This window comes from Onychostruthus taczanowskii, unplaced genomic scaffold, assembly GCF_017590055.1.
Source record: "Onychostruthus taczanowskii isolate IOZ18803 unplaced genomic scaffold, ASM1759005v1 scaffold73, whole genome shotgun sequence".
Classification (NCBI taxonomy): domain Eukaryota; kingdom Metazoa; phylum Chordata; class Aves; order Passeriformes; family Passeridae; genus Onychostruthus; species Onychostruthus taczanowskii.
Genome location: NW_024505118.1, coordinates 2,296,860 through 2,320,733, shown reverse-complemented (window position 1 = coordinate 2,320,733; position 23,874 = coordinate 2,296,860). Strand labels below are relative to the sequence as shown.

At 40.2% G+C, this 23,874-nt stretch overlaps 3 protein-coding genes across 17 annotated transcripts in view; 1 reads left to right on the top strand and 2 right to left on the bottom strand.

Annotated features, from left to right (window-relative positions):
* SENP7 (SUMO specific peptidase 7) overlaps positions 1–16,206 on the bottom strand; it is a 44,168-nt gene extending 27,962 nt beyond the window's left edge. For 3 of the 11 annotated variants that reach the window (XM_041422358.1, XM_041422361.1, XM_041422366.1), the window contains exons 1-5: positions 16,131–16,206; positions 14,718–14,764; positions 12,112–12,219; positions 9,817–9,911; positions 1,330–1,524 (exon numbers count right to left, since the gene is read on the bottom strand). In XM_041422358.1, coding sequence (XP_041278292.1) covers positions 1,330–1,524; positions 9,817–9,911; positions 12,112–12,219; positions 14,718–14,753 — 434 coding nt within the window. In that variant the 5' untranslated portion in view covers positions 14,754–14,764; positions 16,131–16,206. Of the gene's footprint in view, positions 1–1,329; positions 1,525–9,816; positions 9,912–12,111; positions 12,220–14,127; positions 14,170–14,717; positions 14,765–16,130 lie in introns of those variants that run through there. The other 8 variants (XM_041422364.1, XM_041422367.1, XM_041422359.1 and 5 more) reach the window with 7 other exon arrangements.
* A 247-nt stretch (positions 16,207–16,453) lies between these two features.
* LOC121345442 (putative protein FAM172B) lies at positions 16,454–20,948 on the top strand. Of its 3 annotated transcripts, none has more exons than XM_041422372.1 (3): positions 16,454–16,592; positions 16,868–16,932; positions 19,701–20,948. In XM_041422372.1, the coding sequence occupies exons 2-3, from the start codon at positions 16,909–16,911 to the stop codon at positions 20,610–20,612; spliced, it is 936 nt and encodes a 311-aa protein (XP_041278306.1). In that variant the 5' UTR covers positions 16,454–16,592; positions 16,868–16,908; the 3' UTR covers positions 20,613–20,948. The 3 variants fall into 3 exon arrangements, with proteins under 3 accessions (XP_041278306.1, XP_041278305.1, XP_041278304.1); XM_041422371.1 differs by having other exon boundaries at positions 19,572–20,948; XM_041422370.1 differs by having other exon boundaries at positions 19,557–20,948.
* Positions 20,949–21,704: 756 nt separating this feature from the next.
* Positions 21,705–23,831, bottom strand: TXNL4B (thioredoxin like 4B). Of its 3 annotated transcripts, none has more exons than XM_041422375.1 (4): positions 23,662–23,831; positions 23,204–23,456; positions 22,718–22,869; positions 21,705–22,275 (listed from the first exon to the last, which is right to left on the bottom strand). In XM_041422375.1, exons 2-4 carry the CDS (start codon positions 23,333–23,335, stop codon positions 22,110–22,112), a joined length of 450 nt encoding a protein of 149 aa, XP_041278309.1. In that variant the 5' UTR covers positions 23,336–23,456; positions 23,662–23,831; the 3' UTR covers positions 21,705–22,109. The 3 variants fall into 3 exon arrangements, with proteins under 3 accessions (XP_041278309.1, XP_041278308.1, XP_041278310.1); XM_041422374.1 differs by having other exon boundaries at positions 23,204–23,423; XM_041422376.1 differs by having other exon boundaries at positions 23,204–23,356.
* Positions 23,832–23,874: the final 43 nt, after the last annotated feature.

Sequence of the window (23,874 nt, the reverse complement as noted above, 5' to 3'; positions counted from 1 at the left end):
GCCTCTAACATATCCTGCAGTTTAAAAATTGATAAATATTTATCTCTAAACAGCTTTCATGCAGTATCTGTACACATTTGTCAGAACTCTGGAACAAACAATCTTGATTTTCCTGTGAACAAGAACCCTCCAGTAAAACAGAGCAAATTTTCTAAAGCATTTAGTGAACAGGTAGAAATGTAGCATGTACACAAAAGGTAGCATTAGATTTTATTCCACTCTACAGTATTGCAGGACCCGAAAAATACCCCCAGGTGTTAAGACAGACAAGCATCAAAAATAAGCCCAGCAGAAATATAAAGGTGCAACTCCTACTTGAACAGGCACATGATGTGTAAGAGCAGCTCAACTGACTTCATACAATGTCATGGCAGCCAGCTGGTTGTATAGCCCGTATCTATCAATCTTCCTCAGACTGGGATTTAAATGCAACCACTTCCATTGCAATTTATTTTGGATTAGGTTGTAAGGCTAGGGCCTTTTTGAATGTGTTTCAAACAGCACTGCCTTTTGGGTATTGACTGCATAATTCTCCTGTTGTCTGTGCTCATGCACAGAGCACACTCCAGCACAGACTCTGTGATGTCTGGAGAGCACTCAGATCTCCTCTTGCACCAAGATGTAAATTTGCTTTTCATCAGGAGGCTACCTTCCAGACACGATTGCAGAGACCCACAGGAGATAAACAATTAAGAGATACAACTTAAAGATGAAAATGCAAATACTGAAGAACACTAGACTGGATGTAACCTCCAATAAAGGAAGCCCCTAAACACTGTCATCAGAAGCCCAACAGAAAATCCAGAGAATAAAGCATTCAGTCTAGCCATACTTTTCCCTGAACATCTACAATTGACCACTGCTTGCAAGCCTGCAAAGAAGATACTGGACTTGATATGCTTTTCTTCTGCTCATTTATGTCAGTTTTCCTCTTTTCACAAGTAGTCTAAAGCAGTAACAGTGAAAATACACCTTGGTATCTGCTCTTAGAAAAGCACTGCAGTTAAATGTTAAATTCAAGTGTATTCTTTTCATGAGAATAAAAAAACAAGCCAAACGTTTTGAGAATCCAATGGCTAAACCATAACTAATTGGTCTTGACAGTGCAGGACCATCTAGAAGCCATTTGATCAGAAAAACCACTAAAGTATGGCTGGCACCATCTCTCTCAATGATTATCAAAAGGAACCAGGTACAAGTGAATTCAGTGAAGTGAGATAAAATACAGTTCATGAAGAAGGAAACTGCGGCACAACAAACACTTTCTCATGAAGAAATAACTGCAAGGAAAATTATTTTGTTTAGTGACATGAGGCAAAGACAACATACCTTTTAGACAGAAAAAGACTTTGGACAGTAGGGTTTAAAAGCTGCCATATCTTTACGCTGGCAGCAGATGAGGGTGCTTGATCTGACTGCAGCTTACCAGCATCACAAAAATTAACACCAGTTTTAGGTTGCGCCTGTGTGTATTTTCTTCCTATTTTCATCCTCAGGACATTCGTCAAGATAACTTTGGGTTGCCTGCCATACATACAACAATACATTAATAATAGGGTGCTGACAACTTTTTAAGTCACATGAATTCAACAAAGATATTCTATGAGTTCACTGTCTCTGCATCACACCTTAGAGAATTAAGGTCACTTCCCTGGCAATTTACAAAGCAGTTCTCTTTGGAGAAGAGTGATCACAAACTCATCTTTTGATCAGGACAGCCTTTCAAGCTTCTCCTTCTGGCATAAATGACTAACATAATCATATGCCACTCTGAAGAGGTAAACTTTCAGTGCAGAAACACTGAAATGGAAATTTTGGTGCATCCTGGTACCACAAAATGTTGGAAGTGGTGTCACTATGGTCTTACAAGATATTCTGAAAGTGTATGTTTGACCATTTGCAGGATATGAAAATAGGCACTCATTTTGTATCATCTTATTTTAAAGCCATAAATATTATTTGTTCCCATACTGCAAATTAATTATGAACTTGCTGGGGGAAAAAAAGTTATTACAAATCTCCCAGTTCAGAAGCTCCAACTATTTCTATTCAATTTCACTAAACAAATTACTTAGAATTATGAATTACAAAATGATCTACTGAAGTTCTTAAACAAAGTATCCATACTTTGGTAGTTCTGCTAGATTGGTATTGAAGTCTTCACATAAAGAATTAATCTGCATTATGGCCAGTAACTTGGACAGTTTTCTTACAGAATCATAAGGATTGGAAAAGATCTCCAAGACAACAAGTCTTTAACTGAATACCACCATGCCCACTAAATCATACTGCAAAGTGCCATGTCTACTTGCTTTTGAACACTTTCAGTGATGGTGACTCCACCACCTCCCTGAGCAGACTATTCCAGTTCTTAACCACTCTTTCAGTGCATAATGTTTTCCTGACATCCAACGTGAACCTCCCTGGCACAACTTGAGTACATGTCCCTTTATCCTGTCACTGGTTGTCTTGGAGAAGAGACCAACACCCACCTTGCCACAACCTCTTTTCATGCAGTTTTAGAGAGTAATAAGGTCTTCCTTCAACCTTCTTTTCTCCAGACTGAACAAGCCCAGCTCCCTCAGCTGCTCCTCATAGGAATTATGTTCCAGATCCTTCATCATCTCCACTGCCCTTCTGTGGACTTGCTTCAACACCTCAACATCTTTCTTTTAATGAGGGGCCCAGAACTGGACACAGCACTCAAGCACCCCTGGCCTCATCACTGGTGAAGTACAGGGGGACAATCACTGCCCTGGTCCTGCTGGCCACACTACTGCTGACACAGGCCAGGTGCCACTGGCCTTCTTGACCATCTGGGCAAACTCTGGCCCATTTTCACTTGCTGTTGACCAGCACCACTGAGGCCTTTCCCACCAGGCATCTTTCCAGCCCCTCTTTCCTCAGCCTGTAGTTCTGCATAAAGCGATTGCGACCTAATGGCAGGACTTCAACTTACTGAATTTATAAGCTGATAAGCATTATAGATCATAGATTTGTCAGGATTTACTTTATTTTCAAACCTCTGAGAACTGGACTTGTTTTCCAAAAGCTGGTCCTATGAAGACACTGAAATTCAGGATAATTTTTTGGGTTTTAAAGATTAGTGAAGCGAGAATTGGGTTTTTTCCTACTTCATGTCTTGCATAACAAAAAACCAGTTGTTCTCACAGTAGAGTAAGTCTCTTTTTAATAGCTAGGGAAAAAACTACTCACAAGTCTTACACACATGCTATAGGAACATTTCTTAAGCAAAGGGCTGCTATTCCTCAGCAGGTTTACACCTGCAAGCAGCTGTAATCGTCCCACTGACATGCTGCCTTCAGCTCAGCAGTCTGGTTACATGGTACCTAGTGGCAAATGCAGGTATGGCATGGAAACTTTTGTTGCTGAAGAACAGACATGCTTGAACCTAAAATAAGGTCTGGAACTGCCATGCTAGTGAAACACAATGAACTGGGGGCAGACGTTCCACATAAGCCTTTTATTTTTCTCTTTCAATCTTGACATTGAGATTTCCTCTCCCTAGTTATTTAGCATATTCACAAGACACATAATCCCTCACTGAACCTGAAAAGACAAATGTTCCTATCCACAGCTTGGACAACCTGCCCATAAGCTGTGGATGGCTGTCAACCTGATGAGATCACTGCAGCCCTGAATGCCATAACGTGCATGCCACAAGCTGCTTTCTCCTAGAGCTCTGCTACGCCTTTCCAAGACCAGCAGTCTCCAAAATGTTTTAACCACACATCCCTAACAGCAGTAAGTATTTTGAGCACGTACCTTCTACAAAGTTCATTTAATTAAAATCTACAGAGAGGTGCTAGTGACAGGTTGATCTTAAAGGTCTTTTCCAACCTCAATTCCATGATTACAAAGCACAGAAATTGAGATTTAAAAAGGAACACAATAAAGACAATATAAACATTTAGTAATTGTACGAAAATATTTCCTTCCTGTATCCCAGTGAATTGTCTTGTACATACCACACTTTAGAGACCTCTATCTAGACAACGCACAATAAACCTAAATGGCTCTTTTTCAAACCTAAGTAGCTTAAGCTCAAGTGAAGGCAGTTTCCTTTCATCTCTGAACTTCTATCAGAAGTTTGCCAAATAAAAACTGATAGAAAAGAGCTAAGGCTTTATCTCAAAAGACAAAGAAAAGGCACCAATAAAAAAGAACCCCACAACTCACTTAAGGCACTCTGATGCCAAAGACATGGACACAGGGCAAAGTGTTATGTAACAGATTGGTCCTAATTAGCTGTTGGATAAATAATCCAGGGTTTATCAAGTGAAACATTGGCTCTGAGAAGGCAGTAAAAAGTCACATGGGCAAAGACAGTCTCACTTGAATACTAATCTAAAGCACAGTAGTGCTCCAGAATGTTTTATGCATTATCTGGAAAAGGCTTTGCCCTTTCTTTTCTTTCACCTAGTTCTGTATACAGTCTATGAATGCTAATGCAAAAAAGTGTTCCAAGAACATGCCTCAAATACTGTAGATGTCAGAGAGGCTTGTCAAAACTCTAAGGATCCAGAGACTGGAGTTTCATTTCCAGATAGGCTTTAATTACTGAAAAGCTTACAAAGTGAACACAGGTCCTGGGGGTCAGTTTAGTAACATTAATGTCTTAAATGGTGGAGCTCAACTGTAGCAGCTTAGTGAGCACATCTCAATCTAGCAAGTGTTCTTGATTCAGCACAGGAAGCAAGAGACTTATTTTCCTATAGAAATCCCCACTAAATCAGAAGTTCTGGCTTTCTTCTGGACTTCTCCAATGTTGAGCTCACACATGAAACCACAGTTCAATACCTCAGAAGAGCTTACAGCAACCAAACTTCTACATCATTTGTTGTTTGTCCACTGTAATGTATATCAGAAATAAGAAATAAATAAGCAGTACCTAAGGAATTAGAATATATACATATATATTTAAGAAACATGATCAGTTAAAAAATTCAGCTACACAAGAACTTATTAGGGTGTTAAGAAAATTTACAGAAACTGAAGCAATTAAGGAAAATTTCAAGATAACTTGTACAAATTTTCTTTGTGAATTCTATCTTTTGAAACTAGACATTCACTCTTGTGCTTTAAAATTCTTCCCTAAAAACAAGAGGCACCCAAACTACTTTATAGGGCCAGTTACTGAAGACTAAAGAACTGACGTCACTTCAGCTCTTGGGATGCCAGAACACACGATACAATGAAAGACTAAGCTATTTCCCCTCCTCCTCCAAAAGGACTCAAAATTAAAAAACAAACCTTAAAGTAACTAAATTATGTTTTTTCCTCCAAATAGAAAACAGTCATAGAAGTAAGCCCTAGCAATATGCAGATGTGAACCAGAAAATTGCTTCTTCTTGAAAAATGTGTTTTAAAACCATTATTGCAGGGGATCATGAGACAACATAAATGTGCTATTCTCTATGGAACACTTCAGCTCTCCTGAGTAAAACCAAACCAAGGCTATCAATTTCCCAGATCTCAATTCTTTCAGTTTTCATTGTTCCACCTCACAGAAATTATGTATTTTTTCCTTTTTATTTCTCAAACACATGAGATCACAATGAAATTTTACTAAATTTAGGCTCAAACAGCAAGTTAATTAGTCCAGTGGGAGCACATAATTAAAACAAAGACACTGTGACCATGTGTGATCAAGACTTGTAAAGATACCAGAAAATATTCCAATGTTGAGTGTTTAAACAACATAATGACAGAAAAAGTCCACAGCAGGAGGCAAAGGAGTCGGAATCAGAATTTCACAACCTACAGTTTGTTGGCCACCTTCAAAATCCAGATCTGACATCCCTTGCTCACCCATCAGGCTAGACCTTAACAGGCTCCAAGTTCCTATGTAATTTGGTCTACTGATTGCTACTTGGAACTGAATTTGTAATGTTCCCCATTCTCTTGATTTAAATAGGGTTTATAGATTTTCAGGCAAGTACTTTAGCAAAAATGATCTTATAATTTCAAGCACACACACATACCATGAAGCAAGCTTTGAACTGGAATTCTGTGCAAAGGAGAGGAACCTTCAACAAACCAGGAAGTCAATGGTATACACTCGTCAGCACCAGGCCAAGGCATCACTTCATACCTTGCACCAGATTTTGACTGAAGTTTTTGAACTAGTTATGACCAAACCTTCAGAGCAGAAGAGGAGCATAAGAGCTTTCAATGGCTTCCCTTTCTAAAAGGAGTATGGCCTCTGGCAGTGTTTCTTGCAAATCATGTCACTAAGACTGGGAGTACAACAGATTCAGCAAAACGTCTAAACCTAAGCTAGCCCATACATCTGTAAACAATGGTTGGGACACAGATCCCTAAATTATCTGTTAAATTGTCCACAGAATAAAGTGAGCAACTCAAGGAAAAGACATTTCAAAAGATTAAAGTAATTGTCAAACAGAAAAAAAGCAAAGTATATGTTAAAAGCAAGTCCCACAAGCAGACCCAGCAAGTAATTTGCATAACAGTAACACTGGAGGCATCTTGGTGAAAGAAAACCAAAGACAATTATTTCTCTTTCTAAAACAAGTACCTATCATAGTCTCGCATCTACCTCCCCAAAACTGAAAAAAAAATTACAAAAGCAAAGGTAATGAAAACATAGTTATGCATGTAATGATGGAATAAACAAAAAATATATTATGAAAAATGCCGTTAGCTGCTCCTGACAAGTCTCATATTGCTTGTCCCAGGCAATAAAACAATTATCCTACCTTATAAACCACAGGAACAAAAGTTATTGTTTATACCTCTTTGGGGAAAAATGTTTGATCTCTATTTCACACAACAGTCACAGCTACTTGATGTAGTTTTCTACCTAATGACCATACTCTGTACACACACCAGTGCTGGAACTGCTATCTCCAATTCATTCCAATTTGTATTAGAAAGTGATCAAAATGAAGCAAGGAGACTATTGGCTCATTTGGGACTAAATTACTATTAATTGTCTACACCACTGTCTTCATGGCTATATTCTTTTACTAACAAACCCAAGTTCTCAGAAATATTTTGGCAGGGGATGTCACGTATGGTTTGAGGGTTGTTCCCTCAGCTCTCTGAGGTCTACAAGCTGAGGGTCTGTCCTGTGTTTACAGAATAATGCCACTGATAGACCTGATGTGTATTCAGCTATCTGAGCTTCTGCAGCACATGCACAGCCCAGGAGCTCCTTGACCTTTCTGAGCCCAAAGGAATAACATGATACATTATCATTAACGGGAATCTCTGATTGATACATTCACTGACAACACTCTGTTATGAGGAAACCTTTTGATTGTCCTCCTTCAGCTTCAAGGTCCCCACCTTTCACCAACTGATCAGAAATCAGCGACTCACAAACACCAACATCCCTACAAATCTTGCTTTGCTGGACTTGGAGCTTATTACTGACCAGATGCACTCGTCAGGGCAAGGAGGACCAGTAAGTAAATGATTGCCACAAAAACCTGACTGCTACGGGGTCAGTACCTGATTCAGCCATAACAGGTATTTCAATGAACATTTAAAGAAATGTCAAATTTCATTTGACCTGAAGGAACTGCACACATCTTATTTAAGTACTCCTTCCACTCTCCCCCCTAACTAAGGAACTAACCTACCCCAGGAGCCCCCTCTGGGATCACAAACACCCTGACACTCACCTTTCACAAGCCCAGGAGCAGAGGTGTACAAGTGAGAGCAGCTGCAGTTGCTGCTACAGACCCCAGGATCTCACACCACAGCACAGCTGACAGAAGCAATTGACTACCAAGTTTTGTAATCCAGAAGATACAAAAGCCATGTGAAGATGTAGGTTTGTGCTAATACATCTACTTTGTTCTTTATGACTAAAATTAGGTGGCAGTAACAGTCCTGAAGCAACACTTCAGATGAAACACATCTCCCTAAACATCTGAGATTGGCTCCTATCAATAAAGTAGATTGCTTTTACAATACCAGGAGCTAATAGGAATTTGTAATTAAGACTTATTTCCTACTTTGTAATGCAAATGAAAAATTCCTCACTGGGAATAAAAAGTGTTGCATCAGAAAGACTTGCAGCACACAACTTGACTCTTTCCTCTTTATAGTTTTGTCAGTTCTCAGAATCTTGCTCAACAAACACCACTTCTTCAGAACCTGTGTGCTCTTTGCACTTATTACGCAATGGAGTCCCCAGGTTGATGTGACTTACTGAGAAACACTGAGCACCCAAGTGGAACACTTAGTACAAGCTGCATTGCAGACAGGAGAGCAAATGTACTCTACAGAGAGGCTCCAGCTAGTCTCTAGAAACACATCTTTTTTCAAGGAACTGAAAAATGTACATGTTTAATATCTAAATACTTGCTGTCTCTTTGCAGTCTAAATGATTTCTCACTATTGTGCTGGTAACAATTTGTGTAAAAATTACGGAACACCTATAAAGGCTATTTGAAAGTGTCTTACATATTGAAATAAACAGAAAATTAATACACAACAGATCTAAAGGTAGCTTTAAAGAAACCAAACTTCTCAATGTTTAAAGATCAGTTCAAAGTTTACTGAAAGACTTTTAGAGATTGACAGCTTGATGTCACATATCAATGATATAAAAACAAATAAAATTCAGGAAACTGCAATTAAATTCTGTTAGGTTTACCCTGTGAGCTGTTCCCTCAGTTAAAAGTTACTGACAGAAGCTTTCTGATGCAAGTGCATGTAAACTGACAGCTATGCTTCTGAGGAGGTATGAAAAATAAACTCAGCATCTTTTACAATTTCAGTTCTTCCCTGAAACACTTTGAAGCATTCTGAATATACAGACCAGGCTAAACAATGGCTATTCATAAACCACAAACCTACAGAACTCAGCAGTGTCAAAATAACCTGCATTTTCTTTACCTGTGCACTTTGTTTTTAACAGCTTCTCCCGATAAGAAACCACTTATGGGCAAGTTCAGTTGCAGTCAGAAAACAGGAGCAGAAAATGCTTATTCATTTATTTAGAATTAAGTGACTTGGGGAATAACAACTATTTCATTATAACAAACATATTCATTTTGTCACAATGTCATTGTTTCCCAGCTCCTGCTAATAAATCTAGTCCTGCATTTTTATTTCCATTTGTCAACTGCAGAAATTACAGCTTCAAAATTTTCTTGGATAAAACATTTACCTAGCTGACAACTCTGAAAATGATGATTTTATCTTATAAAAGCATATCAATAATTTGCCATAATCTCAAAGAAACCAAGACATTTGCTCTTGGCAACAGAGAAAGAAGTAGCATATCAGCAGTCTTAAGTAATTAAGTGCCTTGACAGTAGATCAGTGATGAAAAAGCTCTTTTTTTGTCCTTCCTTCCACTACTAATCACCACATTGTTTAAGGGATATTTTAATTGTTTTAAAGAGTTGGTAAAGCTTAGGCTAATGATTGTGGGCTACAGAACAAAAAAAAAAGAATGAGAAAAAATTCTGGGAAGCTTCTTACATATCTAAAGATATCTAGGGCTAGAATGAGTTTACACTTAAGGAGTAATGAACACCTTTCAGGACTCCAAGCACGTTAACAAGCAGTAATTCCTCTAGTAAGCACTCTCACTCTAATGTCAGGTGCTATGCTGAGATTACACAAAGGAAAAGTTACAGCTGCCATTAGACCACTGAAGCATGATTCTCTGAAGGAGAGCCACCCAACAGCTTGAAAACCATCTCTGCATGACACAAATAATTAGCTAGAGACCAGAGACCCTCATCTTCAAGAAAGACTGTGAAACCCTGAATATGCAAACAGAGATAAAGTAATTTTGAGATGGTTTCTTACCCAATTGATTCTTCATCATTAGAGCTGTGTCTGTTGCAATCTTTTTGCCTTTTTCCTTTTGTGGAAGGCTTTCTGTTGTTGGCACTTAATCTCCACTGAAAAAAAACAAAATTGCCAGATTTCAAAAAACCTGATTATGTCTTAATGGATAATGCACTAGAAAAATGGGACACTGAAACAATGCAACTGACCAAATATATCAAAGTTATGAAGAGCATACATAGCAATTTTGCAAATAATTAATTTGCTTGATTTAAAGAATCCACATACCACCTGATCTTGAACAGAACGTTTTTCTCCTGAAGAAATATACAGGACAATTCCATTGTTTCCCAATTTCAAGAGGGACTATACCAAACATAGACTTAAATATTAGGCCTGTTCCACATAATCACAAATACACAAGATTCAGAAAGTAAAGGCTAACGCAGTGCACTTAGGCAAATTCTGCAGGTTACAATATTGCTATAAAACATAAAATTCTGAGAAGGAAAGGCAATTTGAAGGTTTGGAACTTAGGTGGCAAACCCCAGAACAGCAAGACTTAATTTTTTTCCACATTCCCTTACCTTACCAGAAAGTACTTATATTTTCAAATTAAATAAAAGAAGCCCCACCAAAACATAGTTACTGCAGCAATTCCAGAAACATCCAGCCCTCCAACCCTCCTTCTAATCTTCCTAATTTCTTAAAATTCAAAATATAATAAACCCAAGAGATGCTTGAAAATTATGGCACTCAGGCTGAAAGCAGACAAACTTATCTTCATTTTTGACTAAGTGTGGTTTGAAAGGGCATCTGAAAAGTTCATGCCCATGCATATTCTACAAACTTTATTGAAGTCTGAAAGGTGCATCCCAAATCAAACTTTCCACTACCATAGGGACTAACTTTAATGCAAAACAACCCATTATTAAAGTTGGCAGCAAGAAATCGACTTGACTGGGCTCTCCCCTCTTCCTGCCTTCAAACACCATCCAGCTCAGCTCATACCACTGGTGTTCAAGTACGGGAGAGACCCTTAGATCCAAATCACTGAAAACCGCACAAAGTTTCTCAAACAGCAAGGTGCAAACTCTGACAACTCACAACCAAGTTTCTTAAAGTAGAACATAAAAACTAGGCAGTGTTTAAAGCATTTGAAATCCCCCGATACATGGGAAAGTTTGAAATATGTACAGACATAGGTAGGAAAAATAAGAAATGGAAAATTAGACAACATCCAGGAAATAACAAGGAAATAAAGTATTTTTCAATTCACCATTCAAATCATAATTTTTATAGAGGCAGAGAGAAATACAGGAAGAATTCCACACAAGTGCTGCCCAACAGGTTGCTTCTTGTAGACACAGGAGACACTACCTCCCAGTTCAAAAACCTGACTGCAACTGGAGGCTCTGCTCACTGAAAGCATTACCAGTACAGAACACAACCCCACAGCGAGTTTCTACTGCAGCATTCTCAAATGACCCGGCCTACCAAGAGACTTGGGCCACATTACCACTGCTACTGTAAGTCAAGAAAAATTCCTACCTTCCCTCACTACACCTTTCAACTCCTCTGAGGGAGAGGAGGTCTGTTTGTCCAGGCCCATGATTCTGAAAGTACTAAAGCCAGCAACAAACTCTGGATGCTGAGCTGAAGGAAACGAGCAGCAAAATTGGTTTCCAACACTTGACAATTGAAATGCTTATGAAATTTTGAAAAGATTTATAGAGGTAAATATTTGCTTCTATATGTGACTGAGATGATCCAGACACTCAGTTATGATAAGTGCCATAAGACTCTTACAGTCTTTTGGTCTTAATACAGTTATTTCTGTATCAGCACCTAAATTTCTGTCAAGAGGCATAGAGTGCTTCATATAGTCTCTTAAAAGCTTAAGTTCTTGGATAACTGAAAAACTCAATGTAAATGTTATTATCATATAGTAAAAAGTTTGGTAAGTGATCTGAATATAACCCAAAAGTTCAGCAGTCAGAAGACAATCAACTAAAAAAAAATAAATATCATATTTACATTTAAATCAATGATTTTCAAGACAGTTTCAAACTACACCCAAAGATAAACTGCTTTTCAATGATTTAGGAAACATGGCACTAAGACTCCCATTCCTGTAAATATATGCTTGCAAACAGATTTCAGACTTACACACTTGCCTCTCTCAAGACAGTCTGGTTAGTTAGTGGTGACAAGGCAGCACTTGGTCTTGAAAAAAAACAGCCTCCAAAACTAAACCAAAACCTCATGTAACATTCTCCTACACGCTTTACACTCTGAAGAACTTCTCTTTACCTCTTTTAAAGGGTAGTCACAATGGTGGGAGCCTGGGAGCCTTGCCAAAGGGGACTGAACTTGGACATCCTCTGACTTGGTGTTTGTTTTCTTCTTTGGTATACGAAACTGAAAATAGATGATGTTACACATGGTAAAACTAAATTATCCACTGGTGCTATGAGCTGACATACCTCCATGTACAATGTTGTCTTAACTGGGCAAAATAAAGTTGTAAGGGAAGCCCTGACTTGTGACTTTACTTGAAATGCATTCTTCATTAATGCCTTATCCCAAATCATGTGTCATATCACACAATGAGCTAGTTTTAACACATGAAACCATCTGAAAAAGTTCCATTTCATTAACTTTACACCTTCCAAGGTGACAAAAAAGTGACAACCAATCCACTGGCACAGTCTTCTTGGTTCATTCTAGTTTGTTTACACTCTAGTTTAACTGTCTCAGCTTAGAGAATGATAAAGAGAAAACGAAATAATTGAATGTCATGATCAGGTTTGCTTTCTCAAAAGGAAAAACTCAGGATGAAGAACAATTACATCTTATAATAGTACAAGTATTTTGGTATGATAATTTGGCATTAGACTTTAATGTTCTCAGAATGGTGTCAGCTATTGTCATTGCCAACTCCCACAAAAATGGAGACAGCATTTTGAAAGTAATTATTGAAAGAGAAAGCAGTTAGTAATCCACATGAATTCACCAGTTCAGAAAAAAATTATATGTAGAAAAGAAGGTTTGTTCATTGAAAATCGAACAATAATCAAAATAAATTTGTACTAGTTCATAAGACAAGGAAACAGGATGATATTTCCTATCAGCTAATTAAACCAGTTAAAATGTCAACTGAAAGAATAAAGGTGCAAGCATTGTTACTGCTCCAGGCATCCTGAGAAGCAAAACCTTACATTGCAAATACAACCAGATGAGAACGTATCAGAGAAGGAATGCAACATTTACACCTCTCAGACAACTGAATCTAGCTCGGGCAGGAAAAAGCTGAAGCTACTCCATATGATGGACACCGTAAAGCATCCTATGAACTCGATTTGCAAGCCACCAGATGCCTTGCATTGTAACATGAAATTACAAGCAGGGATTCCAGAACAGTGACTCTAACAACCTAATTATTAGCACTTTAACTGCATTCATTAGATCAGCAGGTAGTCCTTCAGACAGACCATAAGGAAGCATGCTGCACCTTAATGAGATAATATTTCAGTCCTTCAGTCTGAATTGTGAGTGCTTTTACTCCTCTAAACTTCTTTGAATCTAAGATTAAAGTTTTTTTGTAATTAGACTCAAATTTCTATACTGTGTCTCAGGCTTCCTTTGATGGTCAAACACTACACTAAACACTCCTTTAATATCAGATTCCTCAAACTCTAAAGGATACAGATGTTACACACAGGCAATAACTTCTCAGACAAGCACCTTCCTTTTCAATCAACATGGAAGGATTGAAACATTTTCTTATCCAGCAGCTTCTACAAGTAGATTGTTTTAAATTTGTTTGGTTGGTTTTGTTTTAGAAGCGGCCTATAAACATGTTTATCAGTCAGAATGCATATTTCTGATATGCATTGTAAGGGCTAGGAACAGATTTCTTACTTCAGACCACCTGCTGCCTGACTAGCAGCTTCTGTTATGAGATTCCAAAGAACACACAGTTATCTAGAATTTTAACATACATTTGAAATTAAAGAGATTCTGTAACTTCTCTAATGATGTAACAGACAACACTACGTACAGATAAAGTCAGACTCAGTAAAGAGACAACTGACAGAAAGGGATAAAAAGCACAAGGTACATTAGCCAGCAACATTTCCAGCTCACCACACAGCATCTTCCCAATGCTTGCACTCATTAAGAAGATGCTGGTTTACAGCACCCACAATTAACTTACAGAGCAAGCACAAAGTCAACGGGCAAAGAGAGGTCTGAATCTATGCTAAACACAAGGTATGCAGTTGCCTCAGCTTTTCCCAAATTCAAAGTGACTAACTCTACACATACATGTGCATACGCACTCGGCAGACTCATCTAAATCAGCAATACTTTCCCGAAGGTTCCCACCTGTAAAAGTAAGGGCCAGAGAAAGTGCATAAACACAGTGCTGGAAACAGCTTATTTCTAAACCAGTAGATCACCCAGACCTCACCCAAGCATACCTGTTCCTATGTCTACCATTTGTTCTCACCAGTACTCCCACTGCTAGAAACTGCTTCTAACAGGGATATTTTAGGAAAAAGACCAGACCACACCAGCGTAATAAGCCTCTGAGTACATCTCTACAGACACCCAACTTTTACACAGTTTTGCAGGGGTTCTACTTACTTCAAATTACTCTAAAATTTTAGGTGTTAGTCTAGGTCTTAAAATAACTTGGAAAACACCCTGTTTATGTGTAATCAAATGCTAAGCCTATAATGTATTAATAAATGTACAACAGTAGACATTAGTATTGACTGCTACCACAACAACAGTTTCCCAAGAAAGCATGTTCCAACAAAGTGAAGAATGAATTTGGTTGTGCAAACACATTAGTACACCCTAGGATACCCACAGCCTCAAAATAAAATGTTGAAAATTTCAGGAACACTTACACCAGCGTGACTTGAAGATGATGTTCTTCCTGACATGGTTTTGTCTACTGGAAAAAAATACAAAGGGGAAAAAAAAAAAAGAAACTTAACAATTTCTGGTTTATTGATTAAGAGGCAAGTAGAACCACAGTAGCAGGCACTAAGAAAGAACAAGAAAATTAATTCTGAGCAATGTAGAACAAAAAAACCACAATCATAACATGACTTGAGTTGGATGGGGAATTAAAAAGATTTTATAGTCCAGCCCTCTTGCCATGGGCAGGGACATCTTTCAACTATCATGTTGCTCAAAGCCTATTCAACCTGACCTTGAACAGTCCCACGGATGGGGCATCCACTGCTTCTCTGGGCAACCTGTTCTAGTGTCACCATTCTCACTGTAAAAAATAATTCTTCCTCATGTCCAATCTACACCTACTCTCAATTTATGACCATTCCGTCTTGCCCTGTCACTTACAGGCATTGGTAAAAAGTAACACACCTGGGTAAGGCTCTGGATTGTCAGTATAGACTAAATTGTTAATGAAATTGTCCTAGAATTTATCCTTAGCTGTGACATTTACTGATTAACTCCTTGCAGCAGGCACACAACTAATAAGCAGTTCACACTTAGAGTGAAAAGGAGAAAAAGAAGACATCTGTACCACTGCAAGGGCTCCAAGAATAAATAATAGCCAAGGATTCCTGTTAAACCTATAAATTTCATCACTAGAAGAACACAGCCTTGGAGAATACCTATAAATTTCAGCATTTATAGGTATTCTCTTTATACATATTTTATACGACTCTGGCATAAGACCTCGAAAGATTACAGCTAGTTTGGAGTCTCTCGAGAAGCCAAGTTCGGGGACTTGTACTTATCTCAGAGGTTTTTTTAGCTTAGAGCCATAGTCCCCCAGGGTGGGGAACAGACCGATAAAGAAAAGCCAAAGTACCGCCCGTTCCGACGCCTGCGACGAGGAGGAGCGGCCGAAGGGGGCGGCCTGGCAGCTCGGGGGAGCGGGCAGCAGCCGGAGCGGCAGCGTGCGGGCTGTCACCGCAGGAGCCCGGCCCCGGCACGGGGCTGCCCGAGCTCCGCAGCTCCGGCTCCCCCCGCTAGGAGGGGAACAGCTTCCCTCTGACAAACCCGCAAACCCCAAGGGCCTGAGCCAGCAATTCCACCTTTCTACACTCTCTCCTCAGCCTTCTCCCAGAGTCGCAGCAACGCCGCCACCAGCCCTCCCTCCGTCCCTCGGTGCCCTCCGCTCAGCCGCGCTGCCGGCTCCGCTCGTTCGCGGCGGACACCGCGGCCGCACGAGCCCCCCCGAAACGCTGCCGGCCGGCTGCGGCCCTGCCCTCCTCCCACCCCCTGCCCCGCCGAAGGGCCGGCAGCGGGAGGGAGCGAACGGCCCCAGCGGCAGCACAAACACTCACCGCCACCACCAGAGCTGTTAACCCGGGCCGGGCCGCCCCGCCGCCGTCCTGCGCAGCTTCCCCGGGTACTTCCGGGCCGGGCACCGCCCCGCCGTGCCGGAGCCGCCACCCGCCCTCAGGCCCTCCGAGCTTTAACCTGCTCGGGGTGAGCTCGGCACTGACCCGCTGAAAGCCACTAAAGAGCCGAGAAAACCGTGTTACCTGTAAAGAAGCTATAATGAACCCGGGCCGGCCCAGGTTTAAGTTGTACCTTGCTAATGACGTTTCCCTCAGCTGCCAGCCAGACCCCGCCAAATGAATCCCCTGACGGGGGACAGGCACAGCCGGGGAGCGCCCTCATAACCCCGGCTGGCCGCGGTTTGCAGCCGCTGCCCTTAGAAATCCTCCTGCAGCCAAGGGGAGAGGAAGATTTGTTGATTGGGGATTTTTTGCTGTGTTTTTTTTCAGGGCAGCTTCAAAATTGTAAGTTTTGTGTGGTGCTTTCTGCTTTGTTTTCTTCTTGGTAGTGGGAATTAAAACTGGTGTGGACGACTATTTCGTTTCATACTCGAGGTTTAGCTTTAGCTTTCTCTCCGGTGTGAATTACCAACAAGAGAGGTTAGTTTGTAACTTGGAACTATCGGGTGCATTTTACGTGGCCACAAACTATCAGCTACTGATAGATCTTGTAGATACACACCCCAGTACGTAAAGTAATGAAAACTGAAACCATGATTTGGTTTATTTTTTTCATGCAGAGGACTTGTCTACAGTCCCAGAGTGAAAAAGATTTCCATCTATGATGATGACAGAAGAGCATACGGTAATATTGGGCTTTACTGGAATGAAGTGGTTTTAAATGGAAAACAAAGCAATCTTTATGGATCTTACGTAGTACTTATACTGCAGTGGTGTTTACAATATGCCAAATACTGCAACAAGCACCAGCTGAATTTACATCTGAAGCATTTTAGAATCTGAATAGAAAAGTGGGAGGAAAGGAAAGAGGGATTATTTTTCCCCAAAAGCAAATTTTTAAACTAAGGTAGCAACTGTAAAGGCTGCCAGCATATACAACCTTGAACATTACATTTATATATAGACAGTGAAGTACAGCTCGCTATCAATGCTGATTTAGAATGCAGGCTTACACCAAAGAAGTGCATGCATTATGCAGCTGTATCTGGAACAACCTGTAATTGCTACTTTTTAATTCCATAATTAATTGTGTTACTACAATAAAATCAGTCCTCTGAACTAACAAGTATATAATTTAAGCTGCTATTTAATTAAAGTCCAAAGTGATAACCAATCATTAATTGTCTCAAAACTTTTCATTTTGCATCCTGAAGGCAATTTTAGGTAGGAAAGTCATATGTGTACCTTACAAACACTGTAAAACTGTGTTTGTTTGGTTTTTTTCTGCCTCCTGAAATCTTCAGCAACCCTTCACAATGCTTTGTAAAATAGATGTTCAGAGTTTAATTCTGAATCACATATCCTTGTTTTGGAGCTGAAAAAGCAATGTTGCTGTTAGTAGGTGAAGTAAAAGAATAGTAACCTCCTAGTCAGAGTATGCTGGGAAATTAGTCTCTCCAGTCTTTTAGGGGTGAGGAGGGAAAGGGACTGAGAGGTGGTCCCCAGCATACCACTCTGAGAAAACAGCATTTACCTATTCCTAATTCTTACAGAAAGCTTTCTGCCTTTCTTTACACACATCTTTCCTTAAAATATGTCCATTTTTCTTCTACTTTGTCTCATGGGAACAACAACTGGCATATGGGTAGCTTCTTTCCCACTAAGTATTACTTCTTTTGCATTAATTGCCCATATTTCAGTAGTATAGCAAACAGACTGTTTTCCCATCTCCTTTGTCTCTCGTGCCTTCCTGCAGAATGAAAAAATCATAGATGAATGGGTGCCCTTGCATTTTCTTTGTGTTGTTTCCATTTCAAGAAACTGGCAAGCTAGTAATAAATGGATTATGTATCATAGCATATGATTTTCCCCCTTTTTCTATGTGTACTGATTATATGAGATAAAAAAGGAGAAAGTATAATTTTCTAGCCTGCTCTCTATTATTTAGAAGATAGGAATGACCACAAAGAGAGGACTTAATAACACTGGCCCGGTGGAGATTACTCAAAAGGAAAATACATATGATGTTGTTACGTTGAAAAGCAAAAAATGTTTGTTTGGTTTTTTTTGGTTAGTTTTTTTAATTTAGGAGTGTAAGAAATAATTTTCAATCTGCTAAGCACCTTACCTCAAGGAAACTTGCATTCCTTGCAAGATTTGCGTTCCAAATCAAGTTGCTTACATGAAAATATTCAGATCACTTTTTGTCCTAGTAATTGGCTTTATCAAATGGTACAGTGACTTTTAACACAGAATGTAATTGTGTTCTATAAAACTTCTTTTAGTTCAGCAAAAACTTAAAGGTATGCAGTCTAACTTGCCAAATATAACTTGATTCAGATCATTTACAGGGGAAAAAAATTACTGTATTAGGACTAAACTCCTGTAAAGGTAGGATTCTGACCACACCAAAGGTTGCACCCTGTTTGCTGTTCTACAGCCAGTGACAGTCAGTAGTAGATTGAAGAATTACTAGGAAAGTAGAAGGTTATGATAAGCTTAATTTTTCAGCTGCACAAAAACCACTTTCTGGTATAATTCATATCAGTCATTAGAGATAATCTGAAATTGGAGACCTCAGTCCAACCTCATGATAGTTTTCTGCCTGGACTTTCCTTTCTCCTGTTCCTGGATCACAGTTTAGTCTGTCATCCATTCCTGTATTTCCAGGTGGCAAGTGCTTGCAAGGATGAATGACTAGAGTGATTAGCATAAAGCAAACACATACATGTATTATCTGTTCTAGTGCAGTTGAAGGTAGAAGAACATGGAGAGTATGCTGGTAGACAAGCAATGGGAGGGTTGAAGTCCTTAGTAAGCGCAGCTTATTTTCTTTAAAAACTCAGTCCACTGACACTTGGACTATTTCCAACTGCCTAGGCCTGAATTTCAAAGGTGGCCTTGAAACTCAGTGGAGTTCCAAGATAACGGCTAGGAGACAGCACAATAAAAGTTGTTCAAGTGAACAATGAACCATGTACATATGCCTCCTTCTTAAAGCCTTTAATTCAAACTACCTTAAACAGATATTTAAATAAACATGCTACTTACAAATTTTTAACTACCAAACTGAAATAAGGTGTAATAAATGCAGAGGAGTTACTGCTGTTGGAACTTCACAACTGACATCTCTAAGAGGCTTCAGAAGCAGCTGGTTTGCTATACATCACCAGGAAATACTCTGGTTCAACAAGTATTTAATTAGTAACAGCTTTTAAATCTAAATTCTCATGTGGGACAGAGGTGGGTAGACAGGTGTTGTGTGGAGGTCTATCACTACTTTGACATAATAGTCTTCTTAATTTGTAGTGGTTACAAATACAGCGTGAACTCAGTTTGAGGAAACTAACAGAGGATTCAGAGTATCAAGAGGAACTAAAATATGACTTCAATATAAAAGGAGAACTGAGGCACCTAGATACAAATGAGTGCTTTGTTTTCAATTACTACAAGAATGGACATGAGCAGAATCACAAACGCTACGAAGTTCTGGGACATTCTATTACCCAGTACGTTTATGAGCTCCTGGAAAGAGTCTGCATGCTGCAGAAGGTTTATATTCCTACTGACGCTACAGAGGGTGAACCAAGAAGCTTCTTTTTCATGAGCAAGGATGCATTAACAAGTTCCTCTACCCTAATTATCTTTCTTCAAGACCAAGGAGGTTTTTGTGCTGGACAGTGGGGGCGACGGGCAATTGTCAGTGAGGGCCTGAAACACGGAACACAAATACCATTCATCAAAATGGCCCTGCAGAGCCACTGGGAAGTGATTGTACTGAACCCCAATGACAACTTCACTGACCTGAACACTGAAAAGGAGAGATTTTCTGCTAGGGAAGAAGGGCTTACTTTTACACAGTCTGTCTGCTGGATCCCCAAAAGGGGCAGCAGCAGCCCTGAGGAGCATACCATGTATGTATGGGATCATTTCATTGCAAAGAGTGCAGCCAGGAATGTGGCCTTCATTGCCCATGGCTATGGTGGGTTGGTGTTTGTTGATCTGCTGGTGCAGAGGAAACGCGAGGTGATGAATAAAGTGTACTCTGTGGCGTTCATCGACTCCACGCACAACATGCAGCACCAGAGCAGACATGATCCAGAAATACAGGAATGGATACACAAAAACTGCCGAGAATGGGTGTCAAACAGTAAACCCCTAAATAAAACTGTGCACTTTCTCATGAGAGTAAATTGTCCTACTTTCTCTGCTGGAACAGAAAAGTATGGTTTAGCACCTTCCTGCTGCTTACAACCCATCTTTAAGTACCTGAAGGGCATGCTGAAAGCCAAGATCACAACAGCCTTGAGGAATTCGCCTGTTGCAACCAGAAGCAGCACAAGAAAGAAGAGAAGCAATACGTAAAGATACACTGGTTTGTTCTTGATAGTGGTCTCTTCCTTTCATGGGTGCCTCTGCACCCTTCTGTCACTTAAGCACTTTCAGCTCACTATGGAGAAATTCAGTTCTAAGTTTGAAACTATGTTTGGTTTTGAGAAGAAAAACACAAAAGTTAACCATTAGGAAAGATACGCATTGTTGAAAGCCTTAAGCCACAACCCTTTAGCTAGCTGTGAAATTTAAAGTTGAATTAAAGATGTTAAGGTATACCAACTCTCATCTATCATTTTTTTTATAATAAACATTATATAGTTTTCACTCTATAATCAGACTAAACTATCAGGAAAACATTTGCTTAAGTGCTTAGCTTCATTATAAGGCCAAATCTGGAATAGCGAAAGCATCTAAACAATCAGTTTCCTCCTATGTACCACGTATTGTTTAAAATCTTTCAAGAGCTGGAACATCCACCTTCCTCCTTTAAACATTTACTGTTAAGCTGAACAATGCTTCAGGGAAGTATATACTACTACCTTTCCTCCAGTCAGAGCTGGTGTGCCCCAAACATGACACATGGAGGTAAAACAATTTCCATTTTAAAGCCAGCTAAGCCAGTGAGAACACTGGACATGAGCTGCTATAGAGATACACTAGTCTGGCAACCTACAGTTACCAAACTGATGGAAGGGAATGACACTGCTGCTTCCTCTCAGCTGTTTAAATTTAGACAGAGGTGGGAAATACGGTTTTTAAATTTACATACTCAGGGCTTGCAATGTGTACAAGCAGAAGTTCAAATAATCTCTAAAGTGAATGTAAACAAAAAAATTATTCTTAATTTCCAGTTCAAACCCATGGGAATCAAAAGTGTTCAATGGCCACAAAAAAGGATCCTTTGGATGACAAAACCTTCTCCTACAAGCGCAGAGCATTCCAATCTCAGTCAAAAAAGCTGTTGAACAGTAATAATGGGTATCAGAGAGAAGAGAGCATCAACTTGCCTTTGTGTTTATATCCATTTCAGATCAGTCATCATCTCTCAGAAGAAACTTCTGTCCTGTTATGCAGCAATGGGTAAAATGTAACATTCTATAAGGCACATTCAATTGAATGTTCTTGAGCACAAGAACAGCTTTTTTTATTAATGTCAGGTTTAATGTTATTACATCTGAATGAAAATGGTACTAAACAGACAACTAACAGAGTGCCTCGGTTCCCTGAAGAAGGTTGCACTGGAGATGCCACAGCTGAGGATGCACACAGCCTACCTGTTTTGTAAGGGCTGGTCAGCACACAGCTCAAAGAACAGTCACTTCTGTGAACTCTGTGCATGAGCATGTAGCTTTATTCATGAGAGAAGCACGAGGCGACAGAATATCTGTCTTCAGAAGGAGACCAATATGATCCTTCAGGATAAATGCTCAAACTGTCCCACAATGTCAGAGGAGGCCAAAAATGCTCAAAGGAAAAAGGGATCTACCACATCGTCCATTTGTGTAATTATTTTCTCAGGTCAACCCATTAAATTCCTTGGTAGAGAAGGTCATATTTAGGAATGTTGTTGGGATCAATAGGACTTCTCACAATGAGCTTTCCCCGCATTGCTCCGCGGTAAATCACTTCAATCAGATCTATAAAGTCTTGCTTTGTTTTGAAGCTTCCCACAAATTTGGTGTGATCTGGAGACCTAAATATAAGCATAAGACAAAGGCAGAATTGCAATGTTAAAGTATTCAGAGAAACACCACCTAAAAATGTGAAAAGATGCCCAAATGAGATAAGGAGTTCTGATCTGCTCATTCTGAAAGGATGAACTAACTTTGTAACAGCATAACCAAGTCAGGAATATGCTGTGACCTCCAAAGCTCTAACAGGTGCAGCGTCATGTCTAAGATTTCAACCATTTCTTACTATTTTTTGCAGAGTCAGATATATTTCACCTACTTATTGCATCAGAGCATATTTCAAATTACTTCCTTATTTACATCCTTCTGGCTTCCTACAGAATTCTCAGTGCAGATGCTGGTAGCAACATTATGGTTTTCAAATGTGACTTTCCCCAGACATGATAACATAGAAAAAGACTGATAATTATGATGGACATAATAGACAACGGTAGGATGACTTACCCATAATCAACCTTCATGTGCTGTCCATTGAAGAAAAATACAGTAGATGGAATATAACTGATGTCAAAATACTGGGTGTACACTGGGACATCGTTCACATCCACCAGGTAAATGACTGCCATTTTACTTAGGTCATGGGCTGTTTTTGCAAGCTGGAAAGAGTGAGAAAGGCAGATGACAATTAGACTGAGACACGAGGACAAGAGAGTGGAAGCTTGTTAAAGCCTGTTTTTCTTATGTGTTACCAGCTTAAGCAGCTATAGACTATCCCATCTTGTCTACCACAAGCACTTTGTTCAGCCACTACAATAGTAACACAGATGCTTACTTTTCAGACCTTTTAATAAATATTGTGTAATTTCATTCTATACTTGTCACCAAACTTTTCATGAGTGCCTATCTTAGCAAAAGCAACATTCTCTTCTATGCATCAACTCTACTTGCACGGTCCGTTAAAAAAAAAAAAAAAAAAAAAAAAAGTCTTACAATATCATCGAGCTGCAGACAAACAGCATCATTATCTCTTCCAAAACGGAGAACCAAAACCTTCTCAGCGACGCTTTTTATTGCCTGATCCACTTCCCTCTTACAGGTCAGTTTGGGCAGCAGAAAACTCATCGCGACAGATCACGGTCTCCACTAAAATCCCAGCCTTACAGTTAGGGAAAAAAACCAAGAGAACAACGCACCACCAAACAACAGCAACCTGCGGGCCAGAAAGAAGCGAAACTTCTCTGTGCTATTAAATTTTTTAAAAGGAAAAAAGCGGGGGGAGGGGAGAGAAGACAGCGAGAGAGGGAGAGGGAAGCGGAGACAGAGAGAGATCACAGATCAGCAGGCCGGGCTGGCAAACCCCTCGGCCCCAGGCGACTGCCTCACGCCCCAGCCCAGCGCGGCGGCAGGGCCAGACCCTGCCCCGCACCAGGGGCGGCGGCAGCACCCACCGGCAGCTCCCTCAGTGCCCGGGGGCTCCCCGGGAATGGAATACGGGACAGCTCGGAATGCCGCCCGCCGCACTTCCCGCCGTGGGCGCGCAGACAGGCCGGAACGCTGGCGGTGCAGCCGCGGAGCGCCGGGGACAGCCGAGGGGAGCACCGCGGCCGGGCGGGCCCGCCCCGCGCAGGCGCAGCGGCTCCGCGAGGTGAGCGGCGGTGGCG

Coding starts and splice junctions, on each gene's coding strand:
- LOC121345442 (XM_041422370.1), top strand. CDS start 16,909: ATGATGATGACAGAAGAGCATACG. Junction 16,933..19,556: donor TGATGACAGAAGAGCATACG/GTAATATTGGGC, acceptor CTTAATTTGTAG/TGGTTACAAATACAGCGTGA.
- TXNL4B (XM_041422375.1), bottom strand. CDS start 23,335: ATGAGTTTTCTGCTGCCCAAACTGACCTGTAAGAGGGAAGTGGATCAG. Junction 22,870..23,203: donor GTCTGCAGCTCGATGATATT/GTAAGACTTTTT, acceptor CACTCTTTCCAG/CTTGCAAAAACAGCCCATGA. Junction 22,276..22,717: donor CACATGAAGGTTGATTATGG/GTAAGTCATCCT, acceptor GCTTATATTTAG/GTCTCCAGATCACACCAAAT.